Raw genomic sequence first — 17,173 nt, 5'->3', positions numbered from 1 at the left:
ATAAGTGGTGGGTGTGTGAGCTTCCCACACGGGTGCTGTGAACCAACTCTGGTGTTCCGCTAAAGCAGCCGCTGTTCTTAATCATCAAACCAACTTTCTTATCTATGTTTAAAATTGCTTTTTTTGAAGTATTTTTTATTTTTATTACTTTATAAATAATACCATTCAAAATTTCCACTTCCTCCCCTCCTCCCATTTCCCTTCCGCTCCTCCCTACACTCTCTCTCCTCCCCCTCCAGTCCTAAGAGGTATCCTGCCCTGTGCGAAGTCCAACGCCCTCTTCCCTCCATCCAGGCCTAGGAAGGTGTGCATCCAAACAGACTAGGATCCCAAGAAGCCAGTACATATAGTAGAGACAAATCCCAATGCCATTTTCATTGGCTTCTCAGTCGGTCCCAATTGTCAGCCACATTCAGAGGGTCCGGTTTGATCACATGTTTTTTCAGTGCCAGTCCAGCTGACTTTGGTGAGCTCTCTTTAGATCAGGCACACTGTCTCAGGCCCTTGCGGTCCTGACTTCCTTGCTCATATTCTCCCTCCTTCTGCTCTTCAACTAGACCTTGGGAGCTCAGTCCCGTACTCCCGTGTGGGTCTCTGTCTCTATCTTCATCTGTCGCTGAGCAAAGGTTCTATGGTGATATTCAAGATAGTCATCTGTGTGACTATGGGACAAAGCCAGTTCAGGCACCCTCTCCTCTACTGCCCGAAGACCTAGCTGGGGACATACCAATGGATGCCTGGGAACTCCTCTAGAGCCAAGCCTCTTGCCAACCCTAAAATGGCTCACTTAATTAAGATATCTTCTTCCCTGTTCCTATATCTGCCTTCCTCCAACTCCACCATCCCACTCCCCCAAGCTCTCCCCATTCCTCCCCCTCTCCCTTCTGTCTCCCCCTATCCCCTTTCTCCCATCCTACCCCCACCCCCATGCTCCCAACTTTTGCCTGGTGATCTTGTTTACTTCCAATTTCCAGGATAATCTATATATATTTTTCTTTGGGTTTACTTAGCTTTTCTAGGCTCTGGAACTATAGGCTCAATGTCCTTTGTTTATGGCTAGAGTCCACTAATGAATGAGTACATACCATATTCATATTTTGGGGTCTGGGTTATCTCACTCAGGATAGTGTTTTCTATTTCTATCCATTTGCATGCAAAATTCAAGATGTCATTGTGTTTTACCTCTGAGTAGTACTCTAATGTGTATATGTGCCACACCTTCTTTATCCATTCTTCCATTGAGGGGCATCTAGGTTCTGGATATTACAAATAATGCTACTATGAACATAGTTGAACAAATGCTTTTGTAGTATGATTGGGCATCTCTTGGGTATATTCCCAAGAGTGGTATTGCTGGATCCTGTGGTAGGTTGATTCCCAATTTTCTGTGAAACTGCCTCACTGATTTCCAAAGTGGTTGCACAAATTTGCATTTCCACCAGCAAGGGATGAGTTTTCGCTTTACTCCACATCCTCTCCAGCATAAGCTATCATGCTGTTTTTGATTTTAGCCATACTGACAGGTGTAAGATAGTATCTCAAAGTTGTTTTGGTTTGCATTTCCCTGATAGCTAAGGAAGAAGAACGTGCCCTTAAGTATCTTTTGGCCATTTGAAATTCTCCTGTTGAGAATTCTCTGTTTAGTTCAGTACACCACTTTTTAATTGGACTATTTAGAATTTTAATGTCTAGTTTCTTCTGTTTTAAAAATGCTTTTTAGCTTGTATTTTCAGTTTGTTGAAGTGTTTTACATATTAATAAATTAACATTTATTATTATTTAACTAGTAAAGAATTTTTTCCTGTGTTACCTTGATAATGATATTCTCATCTCAGGTTTGACCCCCTATGAATTGAAAAGTGGAATTACTGAGTGCAGAAGCTGATTGGGAGTGTTCTTTGAAGTTAACAATCTATGAGAGTAAGAATGAAATAGAGATACCTGACAATCTGAATTCACTCAGTTACGACAAAGTCACATTTAATGCTGCAGAGAACTTTGGTGCTAATAAGACCCTCCTTCAGCATAGTCCGGAAACAAAGAAAAGCCCTAGGAATTTTTAGTGACCTTTGACAAGTCATTGCATTTGTTTCTCCTTCAAAACATGTATTTGACTTCGTTTTTGATGGTGCAGTGTAGATAATAGAAGTCCTCAACAATGCTTTGAGTAAGACCTGTTTCCTATAATCCCCACTGGAGAAGTGATGCTAACCTGGCTTGTCAGGGTGATAGATGGGTGATACATTGCTATTCACCACCTAGTGCATGGGCCAGTGATAAATTACCGGCAGCTTCTCCAGGCTTCACACACAGGGTCCCTGCAGTGAGGGTGACAGGAGGACTGTTAGCACAGCATTCTACACTGCTGTGTGCTTCAGTAGTCCTGGCTTTATCACTACCACCTGAATCTTCTCGGAATTTTACACAGCCCTGAAACAGAAATTTGCTTTGCCATCATACACTTTATAAACTGAGGCTTTGCCTTTGTCCATTTACCGACAATACTGAGTAGGGGCATTAGATGCATATCATTTTGCAACAATATATCCAGACTCATCCACATTGCCACAATTAATATCAGCGCCTCTAACCTAATCTACATTTAGTTCTTTTCTTCATTTGTTGTCATATTGGACAGATACAATTAGATCTCTACCTCAGAGTTTAAAAGGACTATAACCTCTAGTGGAATATTTACACCCTGTAACCAGAAACTCTAAGGACACGATGAAAGGCAAAGTTGGAATGGAGAAGCACATATTCTCCTCACGATGACTGGAGGTGAAGCTTAGCAAGGGCAGCAGGGGGTTCCGTCACAGAGTACAGTGGAGTTTTATTAAGTTGCACTCTGGAGGATATCAAATCGTCCTTTCAGGAAGCATCACTGAGGCAATGATTCTGTTTTAGCATCACATCTGATCACCCTGTCAGACCAGAGGCATCTAGGTCCCAGTTACTAAGCTCTAGGACTCTGGTCATACTACACAGCTGCCTGGGAGAACTGGAAACAATGGGAACAGCAAAGATTTCTGAACGTTCCATAACCAAATCATAAGTTAAGATAACATTCAGAATGAATCTGCATGTATTCTATGAGGCTTACTGTGTTGCAGCAGGTGACCACTGCAGCCTCAGCTCTGAGCCCTCCATGCGCATGCTGGGCGTCTTGGCCTGTCCTGCAACGCCAACAACCCTGCAGGACCTCACTCAGGTTATTGTACTTTTCTTGTGTAAAGGTTTTGACTCTGAAGGAAACAATGAGTTACTGATAGAAAATAAAAGCTTTAATACTTTTATACATTCTTCAGTCTTATGAAATCAGCATATATGTGGATGACATTTTGTTAGGCTATTTTGAAAATTGCTCTTGGAATTGCTGATGAGTTTTGTAAAAAAAAATTTCTGATAAATTTTGGCTTCAAATTAAGAAACAAATTCCAAGTCTAAAATTTTTCCTAACCATACCTTTTATATTTTTATTGTGTATTTGTGTAAAATGATATATTCAGAGTTAATTATTATGGAATAAAATACTCACCAACCCTGAAAAATATTGTGTATTTTCCATGTCTTACAGCACCAAATATTCACTTAAGAATTAATTCTTTTTTTGATTTTTATTGAGCTCTACATTTTCTCTGCCCCCCTTTCTCTCCCCCCCCTTCAACCCTCCCCCAAGGTCCCCGTGCTCCCAATTTACTCAGGAGATCTTGTCTTTTTCTACTTCCCATGTAGATTAGATCTATGAAGTCTCTCTTAGGGTTCTCTATGAAAAAGCAAACAAGCATGTCGAGCTTATCACATGCAAAGTTGCTTTCATCTTTGATACACAGTGAGTTCATATATACAGTTTTTGAAATAGATTACTTTATGATTTACTCATCAGCAAAACTTCAATTTTTGTACTTATTTTTATGCCTACAAGCACAGCATCACATTAAAATTTCTCAAGTTAAATGAAGTTTCAAGTAGAAAAGTTGAAGTTGTTCTCTTCTAGGTCAGCGCAAGTGAGCACTGGAAGTGGCCATCATTGCCCTTTCTCTGCTGAACGTAGATTCTTTGGCCAGTTTTGAGGTTGTATGGAATACTGTGTGAGTTCGCTTCTTGCTTCATGGACAGATAACTGAAACTTCTGATGACTGACGATTGCACAGCATATATAAAACCCAGTATCTGTTTAGTTGAAAACATACAAGCTCCCATCCCATCTTAGGAGGTAGAAAAATCTGGTAACTTTTTTTTCCCACAGAGGCTGAAATGTCGACATAGGTAAATGTCCAGATAAGACAAATTTGCTATACTAACTTCAGGGTCTCAGGAAGGACAGCCTCTAGCATTGAAACACAAGAGAAAGTCCTCTGCAGGATTCTAACTTTCCCAAACTGGTGACTAGGAGTCAACCTTATTGTCCTCCTTGCTAATGGAAAATTCTGTGGGAGTCTAGGCATATCAAGTCAATTAGTGTCCTCAGGACTCTGCCCTAAGGATTTCGTGCCACAATCACAATTCGAAATAACTACCATGATAATTACAAGAGATATACAAGCAGTCAAGGCACTGAGAATACGTGTTTGAAGAGTGGTCAGTCATGAATAATGTTATTCCTATAACATACTCTCCCTCTGTAAGTTCAGAGAACATCAAGGAAGAGGATAGAAATATTGTTAAGAGGCAGAGGGCTGGGAGGATTAAGGTATAGTTGCCTTCTAACATGACAGAACCTTATTACTCATGTGTTTATGGTAACTGTGATGCTCTCCTACAGCCTGTGCAAGATAAAGTGGATCAACATGCTATCATGCAGGAGGAGGGGCTCATGTACTTCCACACTTAGGTGAGGAGTTATTAACAGGTGATGACTTCTAGAGATGAGATAGTCAGTTTTCCTTAGGGGTATGGCCCCCAGTGCTCCATTGTATAGCCCCATACCTGTGTGCTTATAGGTTTCACTAATTAGACTTAAAAGTGTTTGGGAACAACCAGATTCCTATTTCCAATACCTCCTGTACCACTGAGTCCTCTAAGAAGCTAAATCTGTGATTCTCCAATTCTCACACTCCTTGTTGATATCATTGCCCCCTTCAAGACACCATAACGTCTCTCCAAAATAAAGAGTGACAAATCTCAGTGGGTGAACACGCGCTTTGTTGGCCCAACCAACCTAAAAGGAAATTAAGGTATAGCAGCCAGGGTCATTGTGAAGGTTAATTAAAATGTCAGCACAATCTAGGACCACCTGATAAGATAGTATCAGTGCAAGATTGTCTAAATCAGTTTGGCCTACAGGAATATCTGTGGAAGACTGTAAGACCCAGCTGAAAAGTGGGTAGTTTCCTGGGTTTGGGTTATGGAGTGAATAAGAAAGGAGCTGAGCTGAGGAAGCATGCAGTCATTTATAGGTGACATTATATATATATAGTCACATTAGGTATGTTTTCAAGGTCCAACAAAAATATAGACAGGTTATCTTCAAACATTTTAGAGATCTACAGAATATGGCATTTAAGATGTTTTAATAACCTAGGCTCTTGTTTTTTTATAATAATGAGACATGTCTGCTCCTGGCAGCACCAATCTACTCCAGAGAAGATAATGGGCATAGAAGAAACTCCATATGGAGATTACTTTCTTTGTGGCGAAAGTAAGCCACTGGACAGGAAAATGCCCCTGCCTCAACTGCTGACAGTGTGCTGTTCTAGTTAGAAAAGCAGGACACAAAATATCCTGCTTCATAGAATACTTCATTTTATTCTTGTCTTGACTGTGGATACAATGGACTTAAATTCCTGCTGGCTAGACTTCCCTTCTATGTCACCTGGAACTGTGAAGCCAAACAAATCCTCGTTTCCTTCAAACAAGCAACCAAACAGACAAGTACAGACAGATAGGCAAACAAAAACATCAATGAAGATGGAAGGAGACATGGGAAGATCTGGGAAGATTTAAAGGGGGAAATGCAGGTGAATATGATCAAATTACATTGTGCACATAAATAAAATTATCAAAGAATATGTAGACTATATAAGATAGTTTACATGTATAAAATCTACTTGTTACAGAAAAGAGAATATAAATACCATGATAGTACTTTGGATAGTAAAATGTCTTGAAGGTGCCAAGTAAATACTAAAACGAATATATAAATATGTATTTCTGGAAAGCCAGGATTTAAAAATAGGCAAGGCTATAAACTGAAAATACAAATAACTTTATGATGTTTAAACTACAACCTTTAAATATATATTTTTGTAAATAGTTTGAAAACTGACAAAAAGTAAACCTGGTTTATGTGTAATGATTTAATATAAAACTTAGAGTGAAAATATTTCAGATAGTTGTTTAATAAAGAAGTCACAAAATATGTGTAAAATATTGTGAACTGGGGATGGAAATGCCTCCTAAGTTATTTTGAGCTCAATGTGATTTAAAACAGAACAGCAAGATAGTTATGCATTTTGAATGAGAAATGCTATCTGTGGTTCCTGTGTTTAAACACTATCTCCAGCTGATAGTGTTGCTTGGGAGAATTACAGAACAATTCTCCAACAAGGGGTGGAGCCTTGTTAGGGTAGTAGGTCGCTGGGGGTGAGCCTTGAGGTTCTGCAGTTTGGCCCCACTTTTCCATCACTCTGTGTTCTGACTGTGTGTGAGATGTGCTTAGTCACCCGACCTCTCCTGTCATCACATTTCTGCCCACCATGATGGACTGTAGCTCCTTTTAAGCCATGAGCCAAAGGGAATCCTCTTTTTGTCAAGTAGGTTTGTTAGGTTTTGGTCACAGCAACGAGACAAAGGACTAATATGCATGGAAGGAAAGAAACATCTCAGGCCAGTCTCTTGCTCACTAACTGAATAGCACAGGGAATCACCATGATCGTATAATCGTGAACCCAACAGTTAGAAAGTAGGCTTATGAAATTTGGCATCTGATCTTATAGCTAATTTTATTATGAATAGAGGAAGGGGGCATATTCTCTGATAGATGAAGTTATGAAAAGCCTAGGGAACATATTTCACACTAAAATATCAAAAACTTTCCCTAGTATATGTAGAAAGAGAACAACATTTTATATCATTCTACTCTACTAAAGATCTTAGTTAAATAAATAAAGCAATAAATGAAAGAGCAATACTGGAAACAAGACATAAAAAACTTACATTACTTTTGGAGAGATAAGCAGATGCCCACTAAAGCCTAAAAGTTCTCTCAGTCACTTAATGGAAGAACACACCAATTGGTTCTGCAGTGCCAAATGACAAGCCCTGAAAACATGCACATAAATAATTTTATATGTCTCATTAGGCTATATTTAATAATAAATGTGGATATACATAATATATCTATACATATGTGTATGCAATAACCTTGGAATAAAATAAAAGGATATAATTTGAAAGAAAGCATGGAGAAGCATATGGGCTTTTCTTCATGGGCAGGTTTGAAGGAAAGAAGAGGAGGGAGAAATGTTTTAATCCTATAATCTCTAAAATAAAATAAAAAATAAGCCTAAATACAGGGTTTCTTTCAGAATAAAAGTACTACTATGTACTGTCATTATTTTTGTACTTACATATTGAAAGCTATGAAAAATATAATTTATAAGGTTATTTATATTATTAAAAATGTCAAATACTTAAGGATGAATCTAATATAGGACATGTAGTTTCTATACACAAAGTTATAAAATTGCTGAGAAAAGATGAATAAGTTAATACATAGAAGTACCTGTTCTTGTATTGGAATATTTGATCTAAATATGATATTTCTTCGTATTTACATGCATTCTTAATAAAATTATACACTTCAAATCTAGATATGAATCACGAGATATTTCTGGGATTTATAAAGACATAAAGAATTAGGATAAGGATATAAGAAAACCAAGAATATACTGAGAGGTCATTACCTGAAATAAATGATGAAGTTGAGCCTTTGTCCCCTTAACACGCAGTCAGCAAGGAGGCTTAGCACTGGGCCTTACTACATTGGGTCTTCTTAAAATTTTTAAAGTTTTTAATTGAAATAGAATTAGCTCTCTTTCTTTCTTCCAGGCCTTCTGAAACACCCAATCTTAAACCTCTCCCATGCCCTTACCACTCTCAGGTCGCTAGCCTTTTCTTTGATTATATTTGTTACAAAAACAGACATGCACACACATACACACACACACACATCCAATACATGTGTATCTACTGTATATACAAATATCACTCACTGAGTCTGTTTTGTTGTGTGTATTTTTGTTCTTTATCACAGCTTAAGGACCAAAAATTCTGTTATGAGATTTTATCTTCTAGATATGATGTGAATATACATCATGAAATAACAAAAAGTATGTCTGCTTGAAAGAGACCTGAATAGTGACGACCACCAGTTGGTTCACTAGCATTAGTGTGGATGTAGGAGATCTTATATGACCCTATCCTTAGATGAAGAATGATAGGCAATTGATGACTTCTGAGTTAGGGAGAAGTAGTCTTCCTCAAGGATGAGCATCCTAATTCTTAGCCAATATCAGGTGGTCATCCTTAAAAATATATAAAAATATACATATACGTGATATTAAATGGACTGAAAAAGGTTGTATATATATTTATTTATATATGTGCTGAAATATGTATATATGTATATATCAGTATATTATGTATATATAATATATACACACATATATGACATATATGTATATATCAGATATATCATATATCAGTAATAAAGAAAAAGACAAAAAATTGTGAAAGAATGGGGCCATGGGAAGGTTTGGAGGAAGGAAGGAGTTCGAGGAGGAAAATAATGTAATTGTATTTTAATTACAATAAAAATTTTAAAATATAATTTAAAAGTCAAAAAGTAAGCATAAGGAACTCATTTTCTTAAGCTTATTTGAAAAATTAAAAAGGAAATGATTGCATGCAAAGAAAGGACTAGGGACCACAGATGGCAGTAGGGATGCACTCAAGAACTGCAGTTCCGTGCTGTAACCAAACAGATGGACAAATGCTACATGCATCGTGTCCCTTCTGGGGATCCAGCAGATTTTAGAAATAATCCCTCGTGTTCTACCTCAGGAGAGATTGGAGTATTTATGAGATAGAAGAATAGCTAAAACCTCAAGTCTCCTAGAATCAGAATATCTGTAGCCAGTGTAATCTTACCTCTTCTCAGAAGATAGTTAAAGACAAAAGAAATCAAGAGCTAAAACAGAAATTCAAGTAAAAATGAGGAGGCAAAGGCAAAGAAGAAAGGAAAACAGAATTACAAGCTGAAAAGACATAAATTTAGATACAGACTCAAATAGAACTAGCAGTAGAAAACAACAGAGATGATTAAATGAGCAGACAAAGAGGAAGGCACGGAAGTAGAAACGGAAAGACAAGATAACTTTATCTACGGCAGAAAGTTTAGTTAGGAAGAAATAAATGCAACTCTTAGTTGTTGGGAAATGAGCCAGTAGTGTGTTACTATAACATGCTGATGGCGCAGTTGTCTTATTCATAAACCTCAGGTAAGTTTTGATTTTTTCATTACAAATAAGTGGTGGATGGATTTTTGATGTTTTATATATTAACATATACTTCTAGAGACAATAGTCATTTCCCAGTGAATGTATAATTTAGGCAGTATTGTCCTCTTGTGGACAGTTTTGGAATGAGGGACACATCATAATGTACCCCTCTATGTTTTCAACAATTTTAGACAGACTTGCCATTGAAAAACAGTTTTGATTACTACATTTTGATGACTGGAAAAACTACAAATTTTATCTTGTCCTTAGTTGCTTTTCCTTAATTTATGTGATGAGGTTAGTGTGTGATAGGAGTCTTTTCCCTTTGACTCTGTCATTAACAGTGGTCATTTCTTCCAGAGGTTTGCCGTCATTTCTCAATATCAGTGTAACTAAATTGTACCCAAACCCCAAAACAACCAAAGCAATGACAAACAAATAGAATAAAATGAGTCTAGAAAGGACAGTGATAGAGAGATCAAGGCACCAATGAAGAGCATGACAGATGGATAGATAATAAATCAAAACTATACACACAGAGTGGAACACTATCAATACACATAGCCAAGGATATTAATAGGAATGAAATAAGTCAAAGGATTAAACTTTTCTATGATTAGAAATCTAATCAACAGCATAAGAACTATAATAAATAATGTACATATTTGTAACAATTTGGTGGGAGATTAGATCTCAGATTCTCTTACCATGCACACTTACATACCCAAACGATGTCACCTATGGAAGGTTATAGGATAATTTTCTTGACTCATAATCATTTACATATACATACAGAAAATATTCATGTGCTTAATGCTTTAAATACATGGTCCAGAAAAACTGAAAGTACAAAGAAGGCTATTACTGTCTGCTGTATTCCTCAATTCAGTACATGGACATCCTGAAGCTAAAAGTTTTCAAACACTGAAATTATCAAAATTGTGACTCAGAGCAGGAACAAAACAATTACAAAACCATAATCCACCTTATTTTCAAAACATTAGAAAATTAAAGAAAATAAGATTTTTATTAGGGTTGAAAGACTGCATTGAATAAGATAAATTTCCTCATCATGTCTAAAACACTGGCTGTGTATGTGTGTGTGTGTGTGTGTGTGTGTGTATGTCTGTATATTTATTGTTGTGTTCTACATATGTTGATGCTGATGTCTAGATTGTATTCAGGAGTTCAATTGTAAGACAGGGAATTAAACACAACTTTCTGAGGGAGGAAAAGGATGAAGCCAGAGATTTCAGTAGACATTTTTTCTTTTGTAGTTATAGAACAATAACTGTTCTTTTTGGCAGGTGAGCAGATTGCTTTATTTGAGCCCACAGGCCCAGTTGAAAGTACAATTTCACTACTCAGGGCTGAACTGGAGAAGTAGGGCTGATTCTAACACAGAGGAAGAGGGAAAACTTGACTTTGGAGAAACTAGGGAAATTTCCATAATGTGAGAGACTGGCTAAATTGTAGCTTCAGTTCTCCTGGGAGGTGCAGGTTGTATACCCTAAGCCCTTTGTTGTCATATGATAGCTATAGAGGAGAAATTAAAAACAAATATGAACTTTTAATGAAATACAGTGAGATAAGCGTATGAGGTATAACTAGGATAATAAAGCAGCACTGATGGACAGTCGGAGTTCCATTGTAGAATGTTAAGAGTTTACTTGGAACAGTTTCCCATTGGGTCAAGGCTGATTTACCAGAGGCAGAGGCAGGATCTAGCAGAAGAAATGATGTGGAAGCTGAGCTGCTGTGGTTCCTGTGTGTTCATAGCAGGTACAAACGCACCACTTAAAATTTGTATTAACTGTCCTGTTACAACAAGACAAGATAGTGAGTCAAGAAATCCTAAGTGCTGGACAGTGTAGCTCATGGTAGGCTGTTTTCTGAACACATGCTGCTTACTAGAATTGATAGTTACAGACTCTGTCTCTCTGCCTCTTTCTTTCTCTCTGTCTCACTGCCCCCCCCCCTCAGAAAAGTGATATGGTCTCTTTTACTCTTTTAAGGCATAAGAAACAGTGGTATTAAATACATTGCTTTGATATTTTTGTGAAAGAGCCAGAAAGCCACCTTTAGAAGGACTTACAGGTTTATGATATGATGTAAAATAAAGATAAATTTGAGGATCACTGTGCTGAAGTCATGGGGTCACTTCAGTTGTCTCTCCTGGTTGTAGACTAACAGCAATCACTGATTTACTAAAGAGCATTTCTGAGGAAGTTATGAAAATTATTATGCTTTTACTCTGAAGTTACTTTATTTCCATTTTTACAATATAGAGTAAAACTTTCTGTATTTTTCTGTATCTCATATATACATACAAACATATGTGTATAGTATATATGTTTGTATATGTATCTACACAGGAAATGGAAATATATATGTATGTATACACATTTCCAATGTTATCCGTGAAGACCTGTCAAGTTATTTTCTGAGGTGACTATATTTATGGGGCACACACTATTGATGTTTTGTAATTTCAGTAAATATTTCAAATATTTCATTACATAATATCCACTTGCAATTTCTTCTTTCTTCCAAGGTGAACATAGAGGAAATATGCATTTTTCCTTGTGGCATTGTTTGACTGAGCAATAAAGAAAAATATGAAAAGACATTTGTCTTTCAAGCCTCTTGATGCTCACCATGCTTGCCTGGAATAGCAGTGATGTTACAGAGCCCATGTTTATCCTGAAGGGTTTTCCTGGACTGGAGGATATCCACTCTTGGCTCTCAGTGCCTTTCTGCCTTGCGTATTTGGTAGCATTCATTGGTAATGTGACCATTCTTTCTGTTATCTGGGTAGAGCCCTCACTCCATCAGCCAATGTACTATTTCCTGTCCATCTTGGCTCTGACAGACCTAGGTATGTCCATGTCTACACTTCCCACAATGCTTACTGTGCTGTGGCTGGATGTTCGAGAGATCCACGCAAGTGCTTGCTATGCTCAGTTATTCTTCATCCACACATTCACGTTTCTGGAGTCCTCGGTGCTCCTGGCTATGGCCTTTGACCGTTTTGTTGCCATCTGCCGTCCTTTACACTACTCTACCATCCTCACCAACAGTGCTATTGGCAAGATCGCTATGGCCTGCTTGTTACGAAGCATGGGAGTTGTTCTGCCCACACCTTTGTTACTAAGACGCTATCACTATTGCCACATCAATGCCCTCTCCCATGCCTTCTGCCTGCACCAAGATGTTCTAAGGTTGTCCTGTTCCAGTGCCAGGGTCAACAGCGTTTATGGACTTTGTGTAGTTATCGCTACACTAGGTGTGGATTCAGTCTTCATACTTATTTCTTATGCTCTTATTCTGAATGCAGTTCTGAGTATTGCATCCCGCGAAGAGCGACTAAAGGCGCTGAACACCTGTGTTTCCCATATCTGTGTGGTCCTCATTTTCTTTGTACCAGTTATTGGGGTGTCAATGGTTCATCGCTTTGGAAAACATCTCTCTCCCATAGTCCACATTCTCATGGCTGACATCTACTTGCTTCTTCCCCCAGTGCTTAACCCAGTTGTCTACAGCGTGAGGACAAAACAGATTCGTCTAGGAATTCTCCGCAAGTTTAGGTTAAGAAGGTTTTAAGTAATCTGCAGGTTCTGATTTCGGCCCTGGGATTTATTAGGAAAGTGCTTGTTTTAGTACATGGAAAATATATGCTATAATTCTTGGATCACATCTGGCTAAATTACTGATTAATTTATCTCCTAAATATGCAGTCTCAATTAATTTGAAATCATTGCACCATTCTGGTTTACACAGGTAGAAAAGGTGGTGATTACTGTGGACTTTTCTATACCTAGATCATTATTATTATTATGAGATTTAATAATAGAAAACACATGCAATGGAAATTCAGCATTTGCAAAACTATAAACTTTTTTAATTATAAAAATATTACAGTACTTTCCTTATGAAAAATAGCCATTTGCAATAGTTAGCAATGATGGAAAATCGAGAAATCAATACCATTTGACAATAGTCTTTTTATTCTTTTTACAAGTCTGTATGGGTCTTTATTGTGGATACTTGATTCTTTTGTCATCTTCCCTAAGATAGCCTTAATGAACAATATTTGATTATTTCACATGTATTTACTTTCTTCTCAGTTGAATTGTGCAAATTTTGAGCATGGGACCAACCATAACTACTCATTAACAGAATGTTATGTGTTTGGTCTTCCCCAATTCATAAATGCAAATATAAATTTTAACTCTAATTTTGTAAACCAAGTCAAATTTATGGGGACAAATGAAATAAGTACTGTGGTCACTATTGGTTTAAATACTGTGGATATGTAGACAACAAAATGCAAGACCTGGGTGGTAAAGGAGAACTGGTGTTTCAAAGTCCCTGCTATGTGAGCAGAGAGAATTGAGTTCAGATCCGGGGCATGGCCACACACATGCCTATAATCCCATCACAGCAGGGGAAAGAAAGGTAGAATGAAGTGAGAATTATGGGTCAAACAGACTGTCTCAAAAATAATAAATAAATGCAAAAATATGTACTAAATTCTTATTTTTAAATGATATAATGTTTTATATTTAGTGTACTTTAAGAAAAGTCTTCCTGTTATGCTATTTATGGTCCAATTTGGAGACAACAACTACACAATAATTATTGTAGAGTGAGCAAATACTTTATGTATCTTAACTATTAACCTTTCAGGCATTAAATGTAAGGGGGGGTAAAGATAAGTCTAAATAGTAATTAGTACTAAAGGAGATTGACTATCCAAAGAAGGATAAATTGCAGCTTAGACTTCATTGAAACGTGTTTAGTGTCTGCCCACTACACACACACACACACACACACACACACACACACACAAACACAAACACACAAACAAATAAAAACCCAGTCATACGGGGAATAGATGATCCACTTTTTGTAACTCAGATCCGCCTTCAGGACCATGATGAAGGAACCACCAGGTAGGTAAAGAACAGAGAATGACACACTGATCCTTTTTATTGTGTGGATGGATGGGGGAAGAAACACCAGTAACTAATAAGCTGGAAATGGGCCCTCTAGTGTGCAGAGCAAATATGGCTGAGAAACCAACTATGATACTGACCTCCTGATTCTAGACAAGCTGAGCCATAAGTCTAAGGTTGAAATTGAGGAATTAGTGTCTCTGAATGTTAGCTACACCTGTGTCTGGTCTCTGTATAGCAGAAACAAGAATCAAGCAGAAATCCAGAAGAATTTCTAATACTGTCTCTTCAGCATTCTCTATTGGCCAAGCTTTGCATCATGACACATGCAAAGGAAAAATTGTCTACTGGATTCAGCCGTGTTCTTGTAGTGTAAGCAGTGGAGGGCATGCTTGAAATAGGAAATAAGTAGGTAGATCGAATGCTTAGTTCTGCAATCTTCATATTTTTCTATGTGATTTTTGAAAAATTTATGACCTACTTTTCATATTTGAGTTCTGAAGTATGTAGAATTTATTTTGATGCAAGATGAAATGAGATCAAGGTATGGTTATATTACTAGATAGTTCACTAGGAATCAACTATTTATTTAAGCATTAATCTAGAATCTGTGATGTGTCATGCAATGTAAGTATACCTGTGTATTTTGGTTTAATATTGGTCTTATTGTAATACTCCAATGTATTTTTTCTGTATTTGTTTGATTAATATTGCTGTAGATAGTACAAGTGTAACCATTCAGTGCTGTTTGCTATTTCAAATTCTAATGTATTTTGGTTTCATTTTCTGTAAATTTTTTTTCTATAAAGTTTGAGCTTGGGATGATTAACTATTATTATAATATTACATCATCTAATCTATAAACATAGCATATTACTTGATTCTATAAATAGTCTTAAATTTATGTTAATAAAATTTGGAGTTATAAGTGTAAATGTTTAGTTAATCTTTTATTACTTTCTCTTTCCTCTGTACTTTTGAAGCCTGAATACACAATGTGGCTCAGTTTCATTTTCTTATCACCACTAAAAATGGATTTAGCTATAAAATTTATATATTTTTAATTCTGATAATTAACTTACTCATTTTCCAGACTTTTCATTAAGATTTTTCAAAATTTACAAATAGTTAATTAATATTGCCTATGAATAATAATAAAGTTACTTTTCCTTTGAATTTCTGTGTTTCTGAATTTCTGAATTTCTTTCTTTTCTCATCTATTTATACTGAAAATATAATATGACATATTAACACTGTATATTTTAGAATTCAGCATAGTTAAATTATTATCATCTTTTTAGCTATGGGGAGATTGTCTTATTTAAATATTTAAATTTAAATAAGATTGATGTTATGGAAACAGAGGCAGAGGCCCACATCAGAGCACTGTACTGAGCTCCCAAGGTCCAGTTGAAGAGTAGAAGAAGTAAGAGTATGAACAAGGAAGTCAAGACCATGAGGGGTTCACCCACTGAGACAGTTTGCCTGAGCTAATGGGAGCTCACCAACTCCAACTGGACTGGGAGTGAATGAGCATAGGATCAAACTAGTCCCTCTGTATGTGGTTGACAGTTGGGGCAGACTTAGGGGCCACTGACAGTGGTACTGGGATTTGTTACTATTCTACATCTTGTACTGGCTTTTTGGGATCCTATTCTCTTTGGATGTATACCTTGCTCAATCTAGATGTAGTAGGGAGGGCCTTGGACTTTCCACAAGGCATGGTGCCTTGTCCTCTCTTAGCCCTGGAGGGGGAGGAGGGTGTGTGAAGGGAGTGGAAGTACAGTGGGAGGAGGGGAGGGAGTGGGAATTTGGATTGGTATTCTTAAAGTAATAAAATAATAATAATAATAAAGATTGATGTTATTACAGCCTTTTTGTACTAAATCACGCAAATAAAAATTATCTTGAATTTCAATTTTATTATGTTTTGTACCACCATTGATATTGAATTTAGTAAAATATGTTTCTCAATTTATATTATAAAATTATCCTCTCCTTTTAAGGTAGTAGTAAGGCCTTTGAGTAAGGTATAAACAGTTTTGATGACCAAATCAAATACAAAAGAAGCAGTATGTGTGTGTGCAATTAACATATTATATTCATAATGATTTGGTTTAAATTTTATACTAAGATCATGGGGTCTAAAAGTCTTACATGTTTAATTTTGTGTGTTATGCTTTTCTGACTTTCGATATCAGGTTATGATTGTTTCACAGAAGTCATTGAGAAATAATTTCTCATTTATATGCCTTACTTGAGTATTTGAAATATTGAATCAAACACAGTATTTAGGACTGAGACTCTTTCCATAATACCATTAAATAGAGTTTCAAGAAAGTTATAATAAAGCCCATTGTTTTTTTCCATCAAATAATCTGTCAGGCACTTCTGAATTGTTTCTTAGTCTAAGAGCATAGGTTGGCATTCCCACCATCTGCTCTTGAGGATAAATAGTTTTGGCATCAATTATTTTCCTAAGAGCTTTAATTGAGAAAAAAAAATGTGCTAGAGGGAATGTACTAGTCAACAGGGACGAGAAGGTCAGTGTTCTTAAACACACAAGCAGCTGACTGGATAATGCCAAAAATGTCCAAGGCCTGAATTACCCTGCTCTGGAGTCACGGAAGACACTGAACCTTGCCTCGAGGCACCTACGTTTCCATAAAGATCTGTATGCTGTAGGTCACACCGTGAGTCTTAGTCTCTCCT

At 36.8% G+C, this 17,173-nt stretch overlaps 1 protein-coding gene across 1 annotated transcript; it reads left to right on the top strand.

The window, feature by feature from the left end:
• Positions 1-12,161: 12,161 nt before the first annotated feature.
• Positions 12,162-13,106, top strand: Or51l1 (olfactory receptor family 51 subfamily L member 1). Its single transcript, XM_048429737.3, has one exon. The coding sequence runs from the start codon at positions 12,162-12,164 to the stop codon at positions 13,104-13,106; it is 945 nt and encodes a 314-aa protein (XP_048285694.1).
• Positions 13,107-17,173: the final 4,067 nt, after the last annotated feature.

Source organism: Myodes glareolus, chromosome 7 (genome assembly GCF_982192425.1).
Source record: "Myodes glareolus chromosome 7, mMyoGla1.1, whole genome shotgun sequence".
In the NCBI taxonomy this organism is placed as follows: Eukaryota; Metazoa; Chordata; class Mammalia; order Rodentia; family Cricetidae; genus Myodes; species Myodes glareolus.
The sequence above is the reverse complement of the archived record's forward strand: the minus strand, read 5'-3'. Positions and strand labels throughout refer to the sequence as shown.